This window comes from Anoplopoma fimbria, chromosome 23, assembly GCF_027596085.1.
Source record: "Anoplopoma fimbria isolate UVic2021 breed Golden Eagle Sablefish chromosome 23, Afim_UVic_2022, whole genome shotgun sequence".
In the NCBI taxonomy this organism is placed as follows: Eukaryota; Metazoa; Chordata; class Actinopteri; order Perciformes; family Anoplopomatidae; genus Anoplopoma; species Anoplopoma fimbria.
In genome coordinates, this window is record NC_072471.1 from 4,674,200 (window position 1) to 4,695,460 (window position 21,261).

At 39.6% G+C, this 21,261-nt stretch overlaps 1 protein-coding gene across 1 annotated transcript; it reads left to right on the forward strand.

Annotated features, from left to right (window-relative positions):
* The first annotated feature begins 4,398 nt into the window (after positions 1-4,398).
* Positions 4,399-14,697, forward strand: LOC129112225 (cryptochrome-1-like). The gene is made up of 14 exons (XM_054624222.1): positions 4,399-4,556; positions 9,651-9,759; positions 9,875-10,017; positions 10,130-10,314; positions 10,743-10,831; positions 11,072-11,212; positions 11,719-12,030; positions 12,405-12,556; positions 12,714-12,916; positions 13,552-13,656; positions 13,775-13,867; positions 13,992-14,063; positions 14,237-14,340; positions 14,609-14,697. The coding sequence occupies exons 1-13, from the start codon at positions 4,399-4,401 to the stop codon at positions 14,335-14,337; spliced, it is 1,863 nt and encodes a 620-aa protein (XP_054480197.1). The 3' UTR covers positions 14,338-14,340; positions 14,609-14,697.
* Positions 14,698-21,261: the final 6,564 nt, after the last annotated feature.

Here is a 21,261-nt window from a genome sequence, read left to right on the forward strand (position 1 = left end):
AGCTTATTTTGGCATGCTGCCCACCACTAGTGATAATCTTTAGTAAAGAAAGTGAAGGTGGGTCTGCAGGAAAAGTAGTTTTCTTGAGGAACTCCACACGCTTTAATTCTAGTTCATAAATACTTCACTGCTCAAAACTCACAGGTCAACATCCAGAGATTACACAGACCTGCAGTCCCGCTGCATCAAGGCTCAGCATCCCTCAATCATGATGTTTGTTGAAAGATTTATTCTCCACAATGCAATTGGGTTTTTTTTCTTCTATTTTTTTCCAGGCCGTGAAAACAAAGAGTTGGTGATTTGAATTCGGAGGACGTGCTGAGAGGAACAGTTGGTGGATCGATGAATCATCCGTTCTGCTGGGGCTTCTCCTTGTACGTCGGAGCTGGACCAACCATCTGTCCACACTGCCTGCCGTGCCAGAGGCCCTCTCATATTTTCTTAGCATGACACTGCAGAAGCCAATGCCAGAACTGATAAGATAAGAAAAAAACAAATGATGATGACGCCCACTCTGACAGGGAAAAGTGTTTATAAAAATCATGCAAGTGGCTCGTTTTAGAGCAGTATTGACCTCAATGTGGAAACACATCAGGCCTCTGAATGCTATAAGACATTTTTGGATAAGAAGGACCAGTTTGGGAACATTTTTATTGAGTGAATATTGAATATTTACTCAACAACATAAGGGAGAATCTGATTCCTACACAAAACTCCATAGAGAAAATGATTAACTTGAGTTTTCATTAAATGACAACAATGCATTTTGCATAAAGAACTCTTCCTATGACTATAAAGAGTTTCTTTGGAAGCAGATGTCGCCATTAGCACACCCCGTCTCCCAGTCCTGACATCAGCTGAGCTCCTCTCCTGCAGTCTGCCATGAGCTCTTGATGCAATGCAGCACATCTTGCTGACTAACTCAGGTGAGAGCGGTGGAGGTGGGCAGCTGTCAGCTGCTTCTCTACATGCACTGTGGTCCTCCAAAAGCTTGTCCTCGCGTATTAAGCCTTGGTTGCCTGGTAACAGCAAAATGATCATGTTTTTTTTCCGGGCAAGATGATAGAGTATTTTGCCAGCAGAATGAGTGCTTCGTGTAAACGTGCTTCCCTTAGTCATGCTGCACAGTCACGTTTTTTATTGGATAATTTATTCAATAATGTTTAATGGATTTTCCTGTGTTTTAAATGTGTACAACTCTATGTATTAAAGAGCATTTAGCTTGTTTTAAAATGTTATTTACTCTGTGTGTTTTGTTCTGAAGTGACTTTACATTTGGCACCTCAAAACTATGACTTATATTTCATTTTTTATATTCATTGCACCTTAATAAAGGCTACAACAACATGTTTATTGCCATAATAACATAATTCTGTGGAGAAATTGACCCAAAAGATGTCAAAGACTGAGAAACTAAATGCAGCATCCACTATAACATCTTATTTTTCTCATTTAAAGATGTTATTTATTAAGTTATCATCTGACATAGAAGGAGGGCGTTAAAGGTACGAGCTTATACTGCCACTCAGTGGCCAAAATACGGTACTGCTTCTACAGTCCAAAGGCTGCCTTTTATGTCTTGCATAATTACAAAAACATTTTATGTAAGGGAATATTGTGACGCATTTCATATTTAGACACTGGGAAACATTAATTGTAAAGAAAATAGCATAGGTTTGGTACAGATAATGACTAGTTCTGATATCAATGCTCATAATTTAACCTTAATACACTTAAATAGATATAATAAGTAATTATTATTATTATATTCCTTTATTGATCCCTATGGGGGGAATTCAAGTGTTGCAGCAGCTCAACTACACAGACACAGACAATAAATACACATAAATATACAACTACACAGACAATAAATACACATACTATACAACTACACAGACAATAAATACACATACTATACAACTACACAGACAATAAATACACATACTATACAACTACACAGACAATAAATACACATACTATACAACTACACAGACAATAAATACACATACTATACAACTACACAGACAATAAATACACATACTATACAACTACACAGACAATAAATACACATACTATACAACTACACAGACAATAAATACACATACTATACAACTACACAGACAATAAATACACATACTATACAACTACACAGACAATAAATACACATACTATACAACTACACAGACAATAAATACACATACTATACAACTACACAGACAATAAATACACATACTATACAACTACACAGACAATAAATACACATACTATACAACTACACAGACAATAAATACACATACTATACAACTACACACAATAAATACACATACTATACAACTACACAGACACAGACAATAAATACACATACTATACAACAAAATAAAGATAGAAGGTAAAATAGGTAATATTACTCGAATAACATCTTGGCTCTAACAACAAGGCAAGTCAAGTTCATTTGAGTAGCACCTTTTTACATAAGACACAAAATTGCGTGTGACATATATATATAAAAGGCAAAACTTATTTAAAGAGCAAATTTAAGCACTTCATGTTTTCCTTAAATCATAACCCAACCTCTGAACATACAGCCTCTGTTTGAAAATATTTTTGCTGTTTCAATCAGTTTCCAGCAATCTCCACAACTGACTTCTGTCTGAAAGTGGGGCAAATCTGACTGAATATGAATCCCAGTGCTCTGATGACACACAGAGACAGACACGCACACAGACGCGTGACCGCCCCCATCATGCCTGACTTCATGTGCTCATCCGGGTTCTTTTATGGTAAACAAGCCAGGTGACTCTGGTGGCTGGAGGTTTTCATAGTTATTTTGCTGATACTTTTAAACTCTTAACGTGTTTAAATCAACCATATGTCTTCTTAATGTATGTTTTATATTCTGTACATATAATATTTCAGTTATTGTGGATTTTTTTTACAATTGCTTAATACTTTTAATTTATTTCATTTTATTTGTATCTTGTCTTTCTTTTATGTCTCTTGTGTGCACTATACCCTATGCTGCTGTAATCCTGCAAATAAAGGATTATCTTATCTTATCTTATCTTACATCTTATAGAACTATCTTTTTTTTTTTCAAACATAATTTTATTATACTTGTAGTAAACCAAAAACAAATATGAGAGTAGTCTACACTTGCAGATAAACTCGACTTATTTTAGATATGTTTTCCAGTTTGAAATGTTTACCATAAGAGCTCACAATTCAGTAAATAATAATAATAATAATAATAATTATATTATTATTATATTCCTTTATTGATCCCCATGGGGGAAATTCAAGCAACTACACAGACACAGACAATAAATACACATACTATACAACTACACAGACAATAAATACACATACTATACAACTACACAGACAATAAATACATACTATACAACTACACAGACAATAAATACACATACTATACAACTACACAGACAATAAATACACATACTATACAACTACACAGACAATAAATACACATACTATACAACTACACAGACAATAAATACACATACTATACAACTACACAGACAATAAATACACATACTATACAACTAATAAATACACATACTATACAACAAAATAAAAATAATATAATAAAGATAGAACAGGAATAATAATAATAATAATAATAATAATAATAATAATAATAATAATAATAATATCACCAGTGTTTGTCTGTCTTTAAGGGAGCAGGGAGAGCACGCTGCAGAAACGTGACAACACCGAGTAATCTGACGCAGCCCTCTGGACCAATCACAGAGCTCATAGCCAGTGCGCGTCCCCGTGTGGGGGCGGGGTCTAGGTTTTGTAGGTGCGTCTCTGAGATAGAGCTGAGGACGAGCGCTCCATATTGATGCCCAAAACAGAGGACAGACAGTGCAGGAGACGACTTAGAGGATTTTTTTTTAACAGTTTTTTATTTGTTCAGGTTGCTTTAGGAAGAGGATTTATTAAAAACAAATATATAATAATAATTACAAAAGATTACCTTGAAATCTTAATTACTTAATTATATGAAAGTAGTATTTCTGCAGTGCATTCTTGCAAAAAGCGTTTTAGTAAACAATTATACAAAGCTTTTTTTTTTTTATTCTCATATATCATTTAGAAAAACAAGTTATACAACACGAAACGAGGTTACTGTGCGTCAGTAATCCGGGTCTTAAAGCCTGCGTGGTTGCTCGGATGGTTTTTAAATTCTTGGACATTATGGAAAATATTCTCTTAGAGCAAGGTTGATTGCAAACTTTGACTGCATCACTGAAAAACAACAAGCTTTTCTTCCCATATTTGGATTCACCTTTTTTTTTTTTTCTTCTTGGATACATATTTTTATTATTGATTTGCAACAACAACAACAAAAAAAAGGTGTCATCCAGTTGAGTAATGGTCATTAATACGATCCACTGGTTCAGGAAGGGCTTGCGGCTCCACGACAACCCGTCGCTCCAGGAGTCTGTGCAGGGAGCGGACACTGTGCGCTGCGTCTACATCCTCGACCCCTGGTTCGCTGGATCCTCCAACGTTGGGATCAACAGGTGGAGGTGAGAACATCCTGATGATGATGATAATAATACATTTTAATAATAAACATTTGAAATGGTCCCTTTTGGGTTTTTTCTGTGGCATTGCATGCAGAGGGAGCACCATTCACAACATAATAATAATAATAATAATAATAATAATAATAATAATAATAATAATAATAATAATAATAACTTTATTTATATAGCACCTTTTAAAAAACAAAGTGCTTCGACAGACAAGGCAGCAAAACAGTGCAATAGAAGAAACATTAAGAACAATGGTTAGGATAAAACTGAACAGAGAAACAAAGTGACAATCAAATAAACGAACAAAATAAATAAAATCAAGTAACATAGGTAAACATAAAATAGTGAAGAATTAAAGATAAAATACTAAAACCAATTAAAAACATTCTGTAAAAAAGTGTTTTAAGAAGTGATTTAAATGGCTCCTCGCTGTGATCCATGCACATCTGGATGCTTGGATTTCTTTTTTTATAACATTTTACATTTTTGCCCCCAAATGCATGTTATGTGTCATAGGTTTATGGGCTGTATTTTTTGCTGTTCAGTTGAAAGCAATGGGAAATTAAGTGTTTCACATCCAAAAGTTGTGTTTTTGTTTTTTGCTAATGTGATGAGTCGATGAAACGATCAGACAGATTATTCCTCTGCAACTGTTTTGAAAATAGTGTAATAATTTCAAGCAAAAGTGCCATACAATTTTCTGCTTCTACCTTAATGGATATTATGATATGATTTCAAACTGAATATGTTTTGGTTTATTGCTGTTGGTCAGAGAGAAGATGTAGCCTTGGGCAGTCTCTTTTTATAATCTTTTGACATTTTTGGACAAAACGATTAATCCAGAAAGTAATCAACAGATTAATTGATAATAACAATAACTGTTGGTTTCAGCCCTAATCCCCTTGATGAAGTATATTACAACTGCTTTCTAGTATCTGTGGTGCTGGTTGGTGCAGATGTCTCACAGCTGTTTTGTTCTATTCGACAACACTGCATTGTTTTGTTGTGTCTGCCTCAAAGAGATAAGCATGCTTCATATGTAATAACAGAACGAATATAACACAAAACAAAATGTGTCTCTATATTTGTTCACAGCAGGTGCATCCTTGACATGTAGACTGCCTCACTGTCTGTTTTGTTCATTACCACAGAAGAAGAAAATCTAATCTTTTTGAGTTTTGCAAAATATTAAGAATCAGTTAATAAGCTTTTGAGAAGCACAACATTAGAGAATAGTATTAAACTGTTTGGCTTGTATTATCTCGATTATATTAAAGACCTCAATTAGATACTCCTCCATTACATCATAAATTGTAGTGGCCAATAAAACTGTAATCTCTAAACAGTAATCATCATTAAACCAAACATCCATTAGACCGTCAGATACATGATTCAATTAGGCTATATAAATAATGAGTGCTGGCATCACATATCATTTATAATATGACTTTTTAAACTCCTCTAAAGGTGCATAAAATCTCAAATTGGTAAACAGTATTTTGGCGTGTTGATCTATGTTTCCCTGCTAGTTCCCAAAATCTTTTACATCAAGGTTCCCCAGCTCATTGATCAGTCGTCTGTACTGTGACTAGATTGTGGCAGCTTAATTTACACTTGGCAGAGATCGGTCTCTCCAAAATCTCAAAGTGACTTATGTGTTTGAAAATATAGCCCAAAGACAGAAGTAGGGAATTTCAAACTTGATAATTCTTCATTTGCAAGAGCTGAGAATACTGCCTTAACAAGCTTTGTTTTAATCTCTTCGGCATTTTTCCAAGTAAGGGAAGGTTGTCCGTTCCTTCAGTGCAAACTCTTTGGACAGGAGTTTGGAGGGTTAAAAATAAATCAAACTGTGCATTTTAACGTGTCAGAAGTGGATTACTGCTGCGATATATTATTGTCTGATTTTGACATTCATCACATAGTCCTCACATTTTATGTAACTGACTTTTCCTGACCTAACGGACACTAAGCTTGTGTGCATGTACGGGTGCAAGATAGGGAAAGTCTGGTGTCACACACGTGTATATGAGGCTTAACGGGCTCATGTGACGGAGATAAGAGCGTGGACTGTTATGGTTAGTGGATCATGTGACAACCTATAACCCACCGGCTTTGTCCTCCTTCTTTCTAACCCTATAACCCGTCCAGCAGACAGTCCAGAGTTAACCTTCTGTGTTACATGGAAAGTTTTCCTACTAACCACAAACAGTTGTTGGCATCTTTGGTACCCAGCTTGGCCCGTGACCCAGACCTTTATTCATTACACACATTTGTGCTGCAGTCTGCTAACTGCTTCTGCGTGGGAGCTGCGGCTTTCTTTGTCTGGCACATGTACACATGCAGCTGCTGAGGGAAAGAGCTCCAGAGGTTTGCAGTAGGGTGGGTGTCCTGCTGTGAAGCCGCTCTGGTTTGCATTGAGGTCCCATGCCGTCACTGGGAGAGTAGGAGCTGTTATGGAGCATCCGAGTTGAGCTTCCACGGTTATGTTATGCAACAGAAGCCTGGGCTGACGCAGAGCTAACACACAGACCGCTCAGCATTCTCAGATTTATTCTCTTAATGTTTTTTTGAATGCACATATCAGACACGAACATAAAAACCTTTCATCTCTTAAAACAGTAGGAGTGCGCAGGAAATAAAATATTTAGAGGGTCAAAATCTCTCTTTTGAGAGTCAAGAGATTTGTATTTCTTTTTGTTTGTGTCATCGATTTGTTGTTGCAAATAATGTCAAAGTCTGCAGAAAAAGCTCCAGCTGTGGTTTAGTGGAACAAGTAGTTAATTATATGATCGCACCAAAATTAAGCGTATATGTTTGGGGTTTTTTAAACACTGAAAAAAAAAAATAGGGCATAGGCTCCTTTCACCTTACCAGTGGACGAGTATGCCTTTCTGTTTTTGTGTCAAGTTCAATGTTACAAACACAGCAGAAAACAGTGAAAATGTACCTGTGATAACTTATTTTATATACGTATATATATATATATACTGTTACTGAGTCCGTTTCAAACTCTCAAACCAGATAGGTTGAAAGTGGAACAGTGGAAAGATTAACAAGGACAGTTTTGATGAGTTGTAATTGTTCAAATCTTTATTATAGTGTCACTTCAACGCTCATCACAAAGCAGCTCAGCAGAAACGGGGGGGATATTAGCTTCATGTCACGTTTCCACTGCTGCCGATCAGAGCTGAAGCCGATAAATTACCTGTGACTGCTGCAGAGTCATTCATCCCGGAAACAAATGCCAATTGTAGCCTTTACTTCTGGAGGCAGAAAGCAGATGTTAGTGGTGTTTTTATCCGCTGGGAAAGGAGCTCTAGTTGCTTTACACAGAGAGAGGTGTTACTGATATTAAGCTTACCCTCAGACACAAACTACTTCACAACTACCTGAAGTTGAATCATTATCATCTGAATAGCTTGTGAAAAATGAGCCGCCCTGGCGTTCCTCAGGGAATGAGGCGGGTCCATGCCAGATGACATAATCACGGCAACTTTCCCTCCCACAGACATCTCTACACATGGCGCTAGTAGGTCAGTGTGTTAGTGGTGAGACGAGATGTTAGAGAGCTTTCCAGTTGCCATCATCAGATACCACTGTGCTTATAACTGCCTCCAGATGTGGATGCACACAGCAACTTTTTGAGAGTGGAACAGAATGATCATTTAAGCGTCTTGCCCAAGGACACATTGACATGGACTGCCGGAGCCAGGGATCGAACCGCCGATCCTCTGATTGGAGGACGACCCTGCTCTCCACTGAGCCACAGCCGCCCCTATGCTATGCTATTTATCGCTAACCGAAGGATATTTTTATTGAGGGCTGGGCAATATATCAATATTATATCGATATCTTAATGTGAGACTAGATATCATCTTAGATTTTGGATATCGTAATATGGCATAAAAGTTGTCTTTCCTTTGTTTTAAAGGCTGGATTACAGTAAAATTATGTCATTTTCTGATGATTTCTTATCAAAAAACCTCATTGTGTAAATATTAAGTGAAAGCATCTACCCTACAATATCTTCACAATATTGATGTAATGGTTTAAAATCACGTGATATTCGTGATATATTTTCTCCATATCACCCAGCCTTAAGTGATGTATGACAAATGAAGCCGGACCAGTAGAAAAAGGACTAGATAAAACTTTATTGATCCCTGAAGGGGAAGTGTGGTTGTTACAGCAGCACTAAGACAGCAATAGTACAGATAATTAAAATAATAAATAATAAAAGCTAAAGTAAACTAAAAATGAAAAATAAAATATAGAATAACTTATCAAAAAACATGCAGAGACAAAATGATGCCCATGATTTGCTTTTAAATGTGGACCTCCACTTAGATCTTCAGCCTACACAGTTAACAATATTATCAGAAAAATAACTGAAATATATATATATATATATATATATATATACATTGTGTTATTAAATAGACAGCACTCGTCTGGCTTTGGTTTCAGTAGAAGACATGATAGACCTGGAGGATACAGGAAGCCTCCACCTATGAACTTGGGTAGCCATGGCGACAGCACGGGAAGCACCGTATTACTGCCGCTCTGTCTGCACACAAGTGTGGCCCGGTGTGTGTGTTTATGTGTGTGTGCTCTGATGTTTACAGTTGGCATTTCTTATTTTTGGTTAAAATAAATTAGGGAAGCACAGCACAGATTATATGAGAGTGTTATCGTAAAACACCATCGATCTGTAACAGGAACACGCATTTAGTCTGGATCCTCTTCTGTCAACTCCACTGGAAACAAAAGAGATTTCCTTGAAATACTTAGAAAACACGGTAAAACCTTTTCTATAAGAAAACCGACTCTTGGATTTGGTTGCCTGAACATATGTTTCTGTATCGTGCTGCATTAGTTTAGCACAACAAAGAGCAGTACAACCCAAAATAATCATTCCTACACATCCAAACAGACTTTTCTTTCCTAGCTGTTTAACTTTCATTGCTAGTAACACAATGTTCCTATTTTCCAGCTTCAACATCCCGAAAGTTCCTGACTTTGAAACACACTTTTGAATATTTAGCTGTTTTTTAACCCTTTGTCATTGCTGTCGTCCTCCAGGTTCTTGCTGCAGAGTCTCGAGGACTTGGACTCCAGCCTCCGTAAGCTCAACTCTCGACTGTTTGTGATCCGAGGACAACCCACGGATGTCTTTCCTAGACTTTTCAAGGTGACGTCTCATTTGACCGTCAAGCTAAAGCCCCAGCGCGCTTTTTAAAACATGTTGAGGAAAAACCTTTTTATTATTATTCCATGCTAACTTTTGCGAACTCCCTGATCTTTAGGAATGGAATATTTCTCGTTTGTCTTACGAGTACGACTCCGAGCCGTTTGGGAAAGAACGAGATGCAGCGATTAAGAAAGTGGCCTGTGAGGCCGGAGTGGAGGTGACCGTTCGCATCTCACACACACTCTACGACCTGGACAAGTGAGTTAACATCGACCCCTTAGTACCTCAGCTTTACAGCCATCGATAACACAAACAATAAGGTGTTATTATTCTTTGGGTATTTGACTCTGTGCTCGTTTCCCTCCTGCAGGATCATCGAGTTAAATGGGGGTCAGTCGCCTCTCACCTACAAGCGGTTCCAGACCCTCATCAGTCGCATGGACGCGGTGGAGATGCCTGCAGAGTCCATCACGGCCGACGCCATGGGGAAATGCAGGACGCCGCTGTCCGACGACCACGATGACAAGTTCGGCGTCCCCTCCTTGGAGGAGCTGGGTGAGTCGGGCCGGACGGAGCCACGTCAGTAGTTTGGGTTTCGGATAAAGCAGGAGAACGTGAACCACACGTACATTTACACTGCATTCCATTTGAAGTCAGATTTTTCATCTGGAAAGCCGCCTGAATTTCTGACTCAGAAAGTCAGAAGAACTCCAACCTTAAAATCAAAGATGGCTGCACCACACATCCACAGTTAAAGCACTTCTGTCTTATTTGTGTCTCATTAAATCAGTCATAGATACAGCACTGTCCAACTTATATCTGTGGACTCGTTGCTATGGTGTTTATATGCACAAATGACTGCTGTTATCAATTGGTAGTGCTAACAACGGCTAACCTGACAGGAGAAAAACAACATTTAGTTTTCCTTTTAAAAGGAACGCAGCGTTAATGTGATTATTTTCTTTTGTATGTGATCCCTGCAGGTTTTGATACTGAAGGTCTGTCCTCAGCTGTGTGGCCGGGGGGAGAGACCGAAGCCCTCACACGACTCGAGAGGCATTTAGAGAGGAAGGTTAGTCAGATCCTACCTACCTACTGTCTTGTCATTTAAAATAAAAACAATCAAATTAAACTACAACTATTATAAAAGAAAAAAATGATTATTCTAATCATGGAGGGCTGTTTTAGATAAATGTCTATCTTTGGTTGCTTCTCTACAAATGTGACAGCCATGATAGAGACCTTTTCAAACATTGGTGACATTACACCGTGCTGTCATTCATGTCTGATCATGTGACCTTGTCGCCATCAGGCGTGGGTGGCCAACTTTGAGCGTCCCAGAATGAACGCCAACTCGCTGCTCGCCAGCCCGACGGGCCTCAGTCCGTACCTGCGCTTCGGCTGCCTCTCCTGCCGCCTCTTCTACTTCAAACTCACCGACCTCTACAAGAAGGTGAGTCACGAAACACCTCTGAACGATTTCTCACTATCGGATGAATTATTATATCGGCCCAAAGATCTGCTGTTGGGAGATGAGGGGACGTCTCATATTTGGGCCAACACAGTTATTGAAACAAACTTAAGTGAAATTGTTTTTTATCATTCATGCCACATTTATTTTATATTGAATTTACTGTAAATACAAGTATCCTGTAATTTAAGCAAGGTAAACTACTGCATGCATAGAGGTTCATCTACTGCTCCAGTTGTTTACACCACCACCTAGTGGTTCAATATTTATTCTGTAACAAGCTGACCTATCCACGGCACTCTTAACTTGCTCCGCTGGCTCCCTCTGGAGCTGTGATGTTGTACATTCAGACTACAGTGCAGATGTTTACGGACAAGAAATGTCAAGTTTTGCAATACCAGTCAGCTCCAAGCGTTTTTTCCCACTCCTTTGTTAATGAGAAGTTTGATGATAACAAGTGTCCCACCGCTTCTCCAACACCCCTCCAGGTGAAGAAGAACAGCTCGCCTCCCCTCTCGCTCTACGGTCAGCTGCTGTGGCGCGAGTTCTTCTACACGGCGGCCACCAACAACCCCTGCTTCGACAAGATGGAGAGCAACCCCATCTGCGTTCAGATCCCGTGGGACCGCAACCCCGAGGCGCTGGCCAAGTGGGCGGAGGGCCGGACGGGCTTCCCCTGGATCGACGCCATCATGACGCAGCTGAGGCAGGAGGGCTGGATCCACCACCTGGCGAGGCACGCCGTGGCCTGTTTCCTGACCAGAGGAGACCTGTGGATCGGCTGGGAGGAGGGCATGAAGGTAGACCGCGTTGAATATGTTTAATATACATTTTTACGCCTTTTTTGTTTGTTTTGTTCTTCATTTAAAGTATTCAGATTATGTTGTTTAATATCAGTTTTATATTCTATTTTCTTTCTTGTGTTTGTTTGCTGCTGTGGTCTTTTTTTCTCAAAGAATTTGCTTTATTTTTTTTAAAAGACAACAAATTTCACTGAACAATACAGTATGTTGAATATTTAAGCACCAGGTGTTTTAAAAGAGAATATGAGAAAAAATATTTCTGCTAAATCTGCTTCTGAAATATTTATTTTTCAATTATTTCTCCTTAAAGTTATTAAAAATAAATACTTAGTGCTCCTCAGCTAACATGAGGCCTGTGTGTGTTTCCTCAGGTGTTTGAGGAGCTGCTGCTGGATGCAGACTGGAGTGTGAACGCAGGCAGCTGGATGTGGCTCTCCTGCAGCTCTTTCTTCCAGCAGTTCTTCCACTGCTACTGCCCCGTGGGTTTCGGCCGACGCACCGACCCCAACGGAGATTACATTCGGTATGCTGACAAACCGCAATGCACCCAGGAACCTTTTTAATAAATCCCAAAGCTGGGATGCTAAAATTTCCGCTTAATTGATAGCAGTTATTGATGGATGCTGATGCGAGTATATTAAACGATAATTAGGACTAAACCTCTTCATCCCTTCTCTCAGGCACTACCTGCCCATTCTGAGAGGCTTTCCGGCCAAGTACATTTACGATCCCTGGAACGCTCCGGAGAGCGTGCAGAAGGAGGCCAAATGCGTCATCGGAGTGCATTACCCCAAGCCCATGGTGCACCACGCAGAGGCCAGTCGTCTCAACATCGAGCGCATGAAACAGATCTACCAGCAGCTCTCCTGTTACAGAGGCCTCGGTAAGGGCAAGACGCCGGACACAGACTCACAAACGTCTGAGATGTTGATAGGAAGCAGGAACGACAGGTCACATGACATGATTAGTTTGCTCATTTTCCCTCATTTACAGTTACAGGAGTTGAACAAACGATGTAGATATAACCAGAGTTAACGCCGGTTGGCGTCCAGAACATATAGAACATGTTGTCTCGCTGTCTCTCGTTTTTTAACTTAGACTTTATCAAAATAAATAAAGGGTGCCCTTGTAGCTGAATAATTAAGGTGCACGCCACATAAGCGCCATGTCCAATGGTTTAATTCCAGCTTTGTTTTATGTCAAACTTCTCTCTCTCTCTCCCTTGTTTTCTGTCTTCCTCTCTACTATCAGAATAACAATAACGGCAAAATGCCAATACTGTAAAACGAAAAAGGGAAAACATGACTTTAAAGAACCGGAGTTCAAATGTCTGTGTTTATCTTGGTTCCAGACCCACAAGAGACTAAAAAAGTATTTTTCTTTAAACAAAAAAAAAACTGAAAACTGAACTATAGCAAGATAAACAATTCTTATCCAGCAGTGGTTTGCATTGATGGGATCTCGTCTATCTAAAGTACTTTGTATCAGCTGTTGACTGTCGGTCGTCTGTGTCTTCAGGCCTTTTGGCTTCGGTTCCGTCCACCTCTAACGGTAACGGGGAGATGACCTCCGACGGGATGGGGTTCCCCGCTGAGGCTACACACAGCGCTGCAGCTCCATCTGGTAAGCGGCACACCACCTGCAGTAGTTCTTCATAACATTTTTTCTCCATCGCCTCTGAAGGTGAAGTTCCATCCTTGACGGAAAGATTAAAATGTGTTGTTGTTTTGTTGTTTTACAGGCTATCAGATGCCAGTTAACTCCCAGGCCGACTGGCAAAGCGGCGTCCGGATGTACCTGCAGGCCGATCCGCAAACCAGCACACATCAGCAGGGTGAGGAACTCAATGCTTTATATGTCTCACCTTCCCCCTTTTATACCTCATTTGTTTCCCTGTATTTGTCACCCTTATGTTGTCACGATAATGTCTCGGCTAATCCTTTAATCTTGAATTCCAGGTTACGCAGGCACCAGTACCAGTATGATGTGTTACAGCCAAGGAGCTCAGCAGTTTCCTGCACTTCAGAAAGGTGAGAACTGATATGCTTTTACACCAAAAAGGGAGATCTACTGTTTCGCCTGTTTGGATGATAAGTCCTAAACCAATATCTATAAAGGTATATTTATCTATGCCTCCTTTTTGTGTAGGTAGTGCCAAAGACGGTAAAACTGTATGTTCAGTTTCTGTTTTGTTTTTTAACAGGACCTGAACACAGTTGCATCACTCAGTCCAGTGTCAAGCGGCACAGCGAGGACTCCCAGAATGGCAAAGGGTCTAAACTTAAGAGACAGAGCACTCACTAGAAGGTCAGTGGGAGACTTTCACTTCAGGCCAGTAGAAATAAAATTAAATAAAACAATAACAGACCTTAAATGGAAAATCTTGGTACCATAAGGAATGTGGTCATAAAACTAAATCATAACATCAAAATGTATAATGTATGGTTTTTAAATCTTCCTTTTTTTGTATTTTGTATTTTTCAGAAGTGATGAGTTAATTGCTGCAAGTGCATTTTCTTTTTTTTAGATTAGAAATAATTCTCAGCTGATGTGTGTCCTCTCTGTCTCCTCACAGGAATGTCTGCAGACGGATCGAGGACACAGCCGACACTAAATGGACGTTAAGGCGTACGTGTTTTTTCAACTTCAAGAGGAGCCTCATTAAACACACACAGACACACACACACACACACACACACACACACACACACACACACAGACACACACACACACACACACAAAACGTTTATCAACTATCAGGACTGTATATGATCACGTGGACTGCACGACCCGACCGGCACCGACATCACTGGAGCGGCCGTTTACACTGTGCTCATCTTTGGGATAATATTGCCGGGACAACAAACAAAAAAAAGCCCTTGTGTATATAATGATTTTGCTAATTTCACATACAAGTTGTACATATTTGAATATTGTATGTGCGTTTTCTCTCTTCGTGTAGCCATAGACCCATTGATATATTTTTGATATGAGAAATCATTGTGGATTTTTTTCCTTTTAAAAAAGAAAGGAGATAAATCTTGTATTTATTCTATTACAGCTGCCTCTCATTTATTCTACTTCCCGATTTTCTCCTTTTGGAGCCGTCCTGAGATATCTATCAACGAGTGTTTTAATCATTCCCTTTCTCCATCTCAGTACTAGTGGACTCAATTTAATCCTCACCGCTGTAGAGGCAATATCAGTATGATGTTAAAGATCAAGTTGTTCCTGAGAAAAGGGGACATTAATAAGGATACTTCATATTACGGTGCCTGCTCTGTATTACCCCCCAAATAAATGTACCACTTGAGAGAACCGCTCCACTTGCGTCTTGTTCCTTCTCAATGTGCTTGTTTCATTAAAAACTGGGTTTAAATATACGACATGGTTTCATTCTTAATCTTTTAATATGTATTCTTGAAAATGTGTTTAATTATAATATATTTAAACTCTGGAGAAGACTTAAATGTAACTTATTATTATGATAAAGGTCTGTGGATTATCTTGAGTAACCGGGTCAGGATTTAAGAGCCATTGCTGTTGAGTCACAACAAACCAATCTAGATTGATAAATAGCGCTTCAGATAACAGGACAAATGTGTGTTTTTGATTTGGGGGTAAACTGTCCCTTCGAGCGCTTTTAAGAGTTCCGTGGGATTAACAGATTTTGGACGTATCTACTTTCCATTTTGGGACAAGACTTTAACTTTAATTCTGATGCAAGTCTCAACTCTTTGTGCATATAAACACCATAGCAACGAGTCCACAGATATAAGTTGGACAGTGCTGTATCTATGACTGATTTAATGAGACACAAGTAAGACAGAAGTGCTAATAAACTACATGTTAAAAAAAAATGTTTTAACTGTGAATGTGTGGAGCAGCCATCTTTGATTTTAAGGTTGGAGTTCGTCTGACTTTCTGAGTCAGAAATCCAACTTCAGGCGGTTTTCCAAATGAAAAATCTACTGACGTCAGTTCCGTCCAGGGATCACATACAAAAGAAAATAATCACATTAACGCTGCGTTCCTTTTAAAAGGACGGGACGCTTTCCAGATGAAAAATCTGACTCAAATGGAATGCAGTCGTATGGTTCACGGCTCCTGCATTTCCCCCATGACGTGGTTCGGTCCGTGATGGACTCTGCAGGCATCTCCACAGCGGTCCATTTCCCCATGCGTCTGATGGACTCTGCAGGCATCTGGAACCGCTTGTAGGTGAGAGGCGACTGACCCCCATTTAACTCGATGATCCTGCAGGAGGGAAACGAGCACAGAGTCAAATACCTAAAGAATAATAACACCTTATTGTTTGTGTTATCGATGGCTGTAAAGCTGAGGTAGTAAGGGGTCGATGTTAACTCACTTGTCCAGGTCGTAGAGTCACCTCCACTCCGGCCTCACAGGCCACTTTCTTAATCGCTGCATCTCGTTCTTTCCCAAACGGCTCGGAGTCGTACTCGTAAGACAATCGAGAAATAACCCCAAACTAACCCTCATGCACATTTTAAACACATACAACACATACAAACATAGCTTTAAACATGGCTCCACATTATATTTAATTAAAACCAACCAACTGAAGTCTTGGAGAGGAGACGCAGTGTAGGGATTTTGATGCTAGCATGGTGATAGCTTTGGTTAAGCAGGACAAAATGGCTGACATATAAGATTGTTTATTGGGATTTAACTCTGTGAAAAAGGCGGCATTCATGAACTTGGTAATTTGATTGACATAATTTCTCTCTGGAAAAAACGGTTACTTTATACAAATGTGAAAATCACATCATTATAATTGGAAAGGAAGATTTATAGCTCTCATAGCAAATAATAAGTGAGATAAGCACCATTTTTGTCTTTATTTTTTTATTATTGTTTTTATTTTCAAGTTATTTCTTATATTGGTACTTTCTGTACTTAAAAAATAATGTGAAACTCACTGAATGCAAAACTTTAGACTGAATTGAATATGTAATATATCATAAGAAATACAGTCTTGATTGTCCTCTGAAGCCAAACGAATCTACTTTCTACTTTGGGACAAGACTTTAACTTTAATTCTGATGCAAGTGGGGTTTTTTTTGTACTTTTTTGTACTTTATTTCACTGAACTAGCACAATTTTACTCTGAAAGGATTATTTACTGCTCTTATGGCAAATGATAAGTGAGATAAGCACAATTTTTATTTGTTTATTTTTTATTATTTTATTGAACAGTTTTAAGATGTTGCACTGAATGTGGGTGAACCGGAGCTCCCGGAGTAAACCCTATATCTTACCTTACCTTACCAGTAGCTTGTTGAAGGATCAACGTTGTCCTCGATGCTGTCGGCCGGAGACTGAGTTGGTCCAAGAGACTCAGTGTCTGTAGTCTCTGTAGTCTGTCTGTTCATGTCGGCCTCTCTTTGGTAAAGAATGGCCTGTAACACATTTGCGCCGATCATCGTTGCCTCATTGTCTGTCGCAATAATCAAAGGCACATTACAAACTGTGAAGGATGCCACTTGTAAGGTCACTTCTACCCAGCCGGTTACATTCAGGGGTGTTCCATTAGCTGCAAATACTTCAAACTGTGTATTGCCTTCAACCAATTCACCTAAATCTCTGACCTCATTTGGCATATGTTGTCGTATCCAATCAGCATTAACAAGTGAACTTTCAGAACCGGAATCCAAAATTGCTTGAGTATTAATGCCATGAATTTCACAGTCTACTGTATAAAGTCTTCCAGATGTGGCGCCACTTCCAACCGTATTCATCGGCGAAGATTTTAAAGCCTGTGCCATGAAACGAATGAGGTTGTTTCCTATGAGAGGTGTTGTAAAAGTCATACCCTTCACAACATGCATGGTTATTTCAGTCTGTATCTGTGGAGCTGCACGGTTGGCAAACCGAAATGTGACCTTTATCTGGCCGATGGCTTTCACAGTTGTCCCATTTGAAAGCGTAATTACGCATTGTGCCCTCGGCGATCGGTCGAGTTTTACATATGACAAATATCTCTGCCACCAGGCATTAGATACAAGTGAAATCGTTGATCCGGAATCCCAATCTACCTCTGAGTATTTCCGCCCTATATAGCAGTTTAGTTTATACGCGTATGCAGTTTTGGGGATTTTTGCATCTGTCGCTGGTGTCGGTTTAATGAACACATGTTTTAAATTGCCCATTAAAGCCAGTAAATCCTGAACGTCTCGTGGAGCGGTCTGCGATGGTCCTGGGCTAGTCATGTTGAATCTACTTTTCCTTGTTAAATCTAGACTGATGGCTTCTATATATAAACGTCTGCTCAGTGATGTTACTCGTGACGTCACCAGTAACGGCTTTGAGTCTTTGAATGAAAAAGATGATCACAAAGTCCAAGCAGATCAAAGCAAACAAGTGACGCTGCGTTTGGCTTTGATCCTTGGTGACGTCACGTGAGAGCCTGTGACGCCTATGTAATTATTGCCTTGATATAATTGATACACATTATTGTAGCCTAATAACAATACAATGACATTTCAAACTGGCTTCACACTCGGTCAGTGTTAAACCAACAGAGCAGCGAGTGAAAACTTAACCAAGGAGTTTCAAAGCATTGAGGATTATCGACTATAATATTACGGCAACAATCACCATGGATCGACCACAAACACAGCAGACGGAGGAGACGCAGATGGATGGATCTGCTGTCAGCCCTCTCAGTGGAATAAATGGAGAGGAATCAGAGGAGCAAGTTCAATCCACAAACAGTCTTTCAGATGGTCTGACAGACTGGAACTCTGAAGAGGACGCAGCCAGTGATAACGCTGACGTCTCTTCTAATGTGAACAGTGAAGAGCCTGTAATGAATGCGGGAAGCAGTCCCTATCGCAGAAGACCACGACGGACAGAATTGGACTTTTATTCTTCAAGTAATGACAGCGCCGAGTCACCAGTCACGGTAAGTAATCCAGACAATCAACGTCTGGAGGCGTTGAGGGTGTACTTTGAACATCTCATGGGTCAAGTGTCAGACTTTCAGTATAAGATGGAACACTGTGAAGCCTATCGAGTGTTTCACTTTTTTATTCGTTGGATGTATAGGCCAAGGGGTGTGGCAACAAGGAGAAATAGCGTAAATCCTAGTGAATTTAACTTCTCCCAACTGAATAACGAAATGGACATCATATCCAACCGGGATAATATCCTAGACATCGAAATGTATTCAGATTTGAGCGAACAATGTCGTATTTTCACGCACGTCATGAAGAGATGGGTGGAAAGGATTCGTCAGCCAGACGTTGAGATCCAGTATAATATACCTCTGAATTTAGTGCACACTATTTCTGACCCAGCACACCTGGTATTGGAGATCGAAAAAATTAACATTGTCCTTGTCAGAGTTCAGAATAGGATTAGTCGTATTATTGAGCGAATAACAGGCCTAAATGATGGGCTGGTAAAAAATGAAATCGGTCAGGAGCTTGAAGCTATTGCAAAAACCTGTATTTGGCTAATTCTTAAAGACCAGAAGAATTGGGAGATGAATTATCCGACAGGAAAGAGCATCAATTTTGAAGATTACCGCTCAGATTTCCAATCATTAGTAGATCCCAATCATTTTCAGCAATATTATTGCTCGAACGTTAGGAGATGTATAATCACACAGGAAGTTAAGGATTTCCTCTCCAGTCACTTCACAAATGGGGTCGGGCCCACGATTATCCCAGAAACAATCAAAAGCAGGACAACTCGCAGTCAGTTACATGCTGACACGTACGCTGAGATACTGAATCAAATGTGGAGTTTCCTGAAAGAGATTAATGCTATAATCGACCTGCACGGACACAGAATGGAAGCTGAGTCTCCTGCTCCAGCTCAGCCGCCGGTCGTCAGCATCGAGGACGACGTAGCTTCAGCAGCTCCTGGGTCAGTATGTGAGGAAACACCAGATGAACCCGAACAAGGTGCAACAGAACAGGAAGAAATGAAGAAAATGTCAGTTCAGCTGTTCGTGGAGATGCTGGTTTCCCGGATATTCAAGAAAACAAAAGTGAACTGGACCATTGCAAACACCGAGGCCATCATTAAGCATCTGTTTGAAAGAACGTGGACCGAAGTCCAGGGTGTCGATTTTGATCCCGGCCCAAAAACCTTTCAACAACTTGACAAGGACATTTTCCAGGAGCTTCGTAAGAAGTGGGGCAGTGCAGAAATGGTGCTGCTCTCCATGAAATTAGGGGAACCAGCCCTCGGGAACTGCATCGCCTCCGCCGTCAAAGATCACCTGACGACACCACCCAAGAAACGCAGCACCATCTGCAAGTTCTTCGTCTGTGGGCAAAGCCATCTAACATCTGCAGGCGTAGAAATACTGCTGGTGTAAAGTAGGTGAAGGTAAGGTAGGGTAGGGTTTACTCCGGGAACTCCGGTTTTTCCCCACATTCAGTGAATATCAACTTCATTCACTTAATCTAAGAAAGAAAATCAGTTTAATACGATAATCATCTTGAGGGGGAAAAAAACGTGATGTTTTTTCTCCTTCAAAATGAACGTCAGCAGAGGTCACAGTGTAACATCACAGCTAGAAGGTTTGAGCCTTTGTGAGTCTGTGTGTTAAATACTGTGATGGTAGCTAAGGGTTTACTCCGGGAGCTCCGGTTCACCCACATTCAGTGCAACATCTTATAACTGATCAATAAAATAATAAAAAATAATAAAAAATAAACAAAAAAATAAATACAAATTGTGCTTATCTCACTTATCATTTGCCATGAGAGCAGTAAATAATCCTTTCAGAGTAAAATTCTGCTAGTTCAGTGAACTTCACATTTATATAGTACAAAAAAACCCACTTTAACCAATTAAAGTTATTGTCTATCTAGATTGGTTTGTTGTGACTCCACAGCAATGGCTCTTAAATCCTGACCCGGTTACTCAAGATAATCCACAGACCATGCTGTGCAACGGCACTACTGATTCATACTTTATCATAATAATAAGTTACATTTAAATCTTCTCCAGAGTTTAAATATATTATAATTAAACAAGTTTTCAAGAATACATATTAATATTATTTCGGTACAAAACAACGCTATTATTTGTCTTCACTAGTAGAACATTCAGTACAATGTTAAACTTCTACCACATACAGGAATCAGCACTGTATTTATTCACTTCACTGCACAAAATCCACAACCGTCTCTTCAAAGTCTGTAAGGCTTCCACGTGCTTTAAACATGTTTTTCTATGTCTGCAGTT

What these genes read in the sequence shown, in the direction of transcription:
- LOC129112225 (XM_054624222.1), top strand. Translation starts at nt 4,399, where the DNA reads ATGGTCATTAATACGATCCACTGGTTCAGGAAGGGCTTGCGGCTCCAC. An exon ending in TCTTTCCTAGACTTTTCAAG is followed by an intron (nt 9,760 to 9,874) that starts GTGACGTCTCAT and finishes CCTGATCTTTAG; the next exon opens with GAATGGAATATTTCTCGTTT. An exon ending in AGAGGCATTTAGAGAGGAAG is followed by an intron (nt 10,832 to 11,071) that starts GTTAGTCAGATC and finishes TGTCGCCATCAG; the next exon opens with GCGTGGGTGGCCAACTTTGA.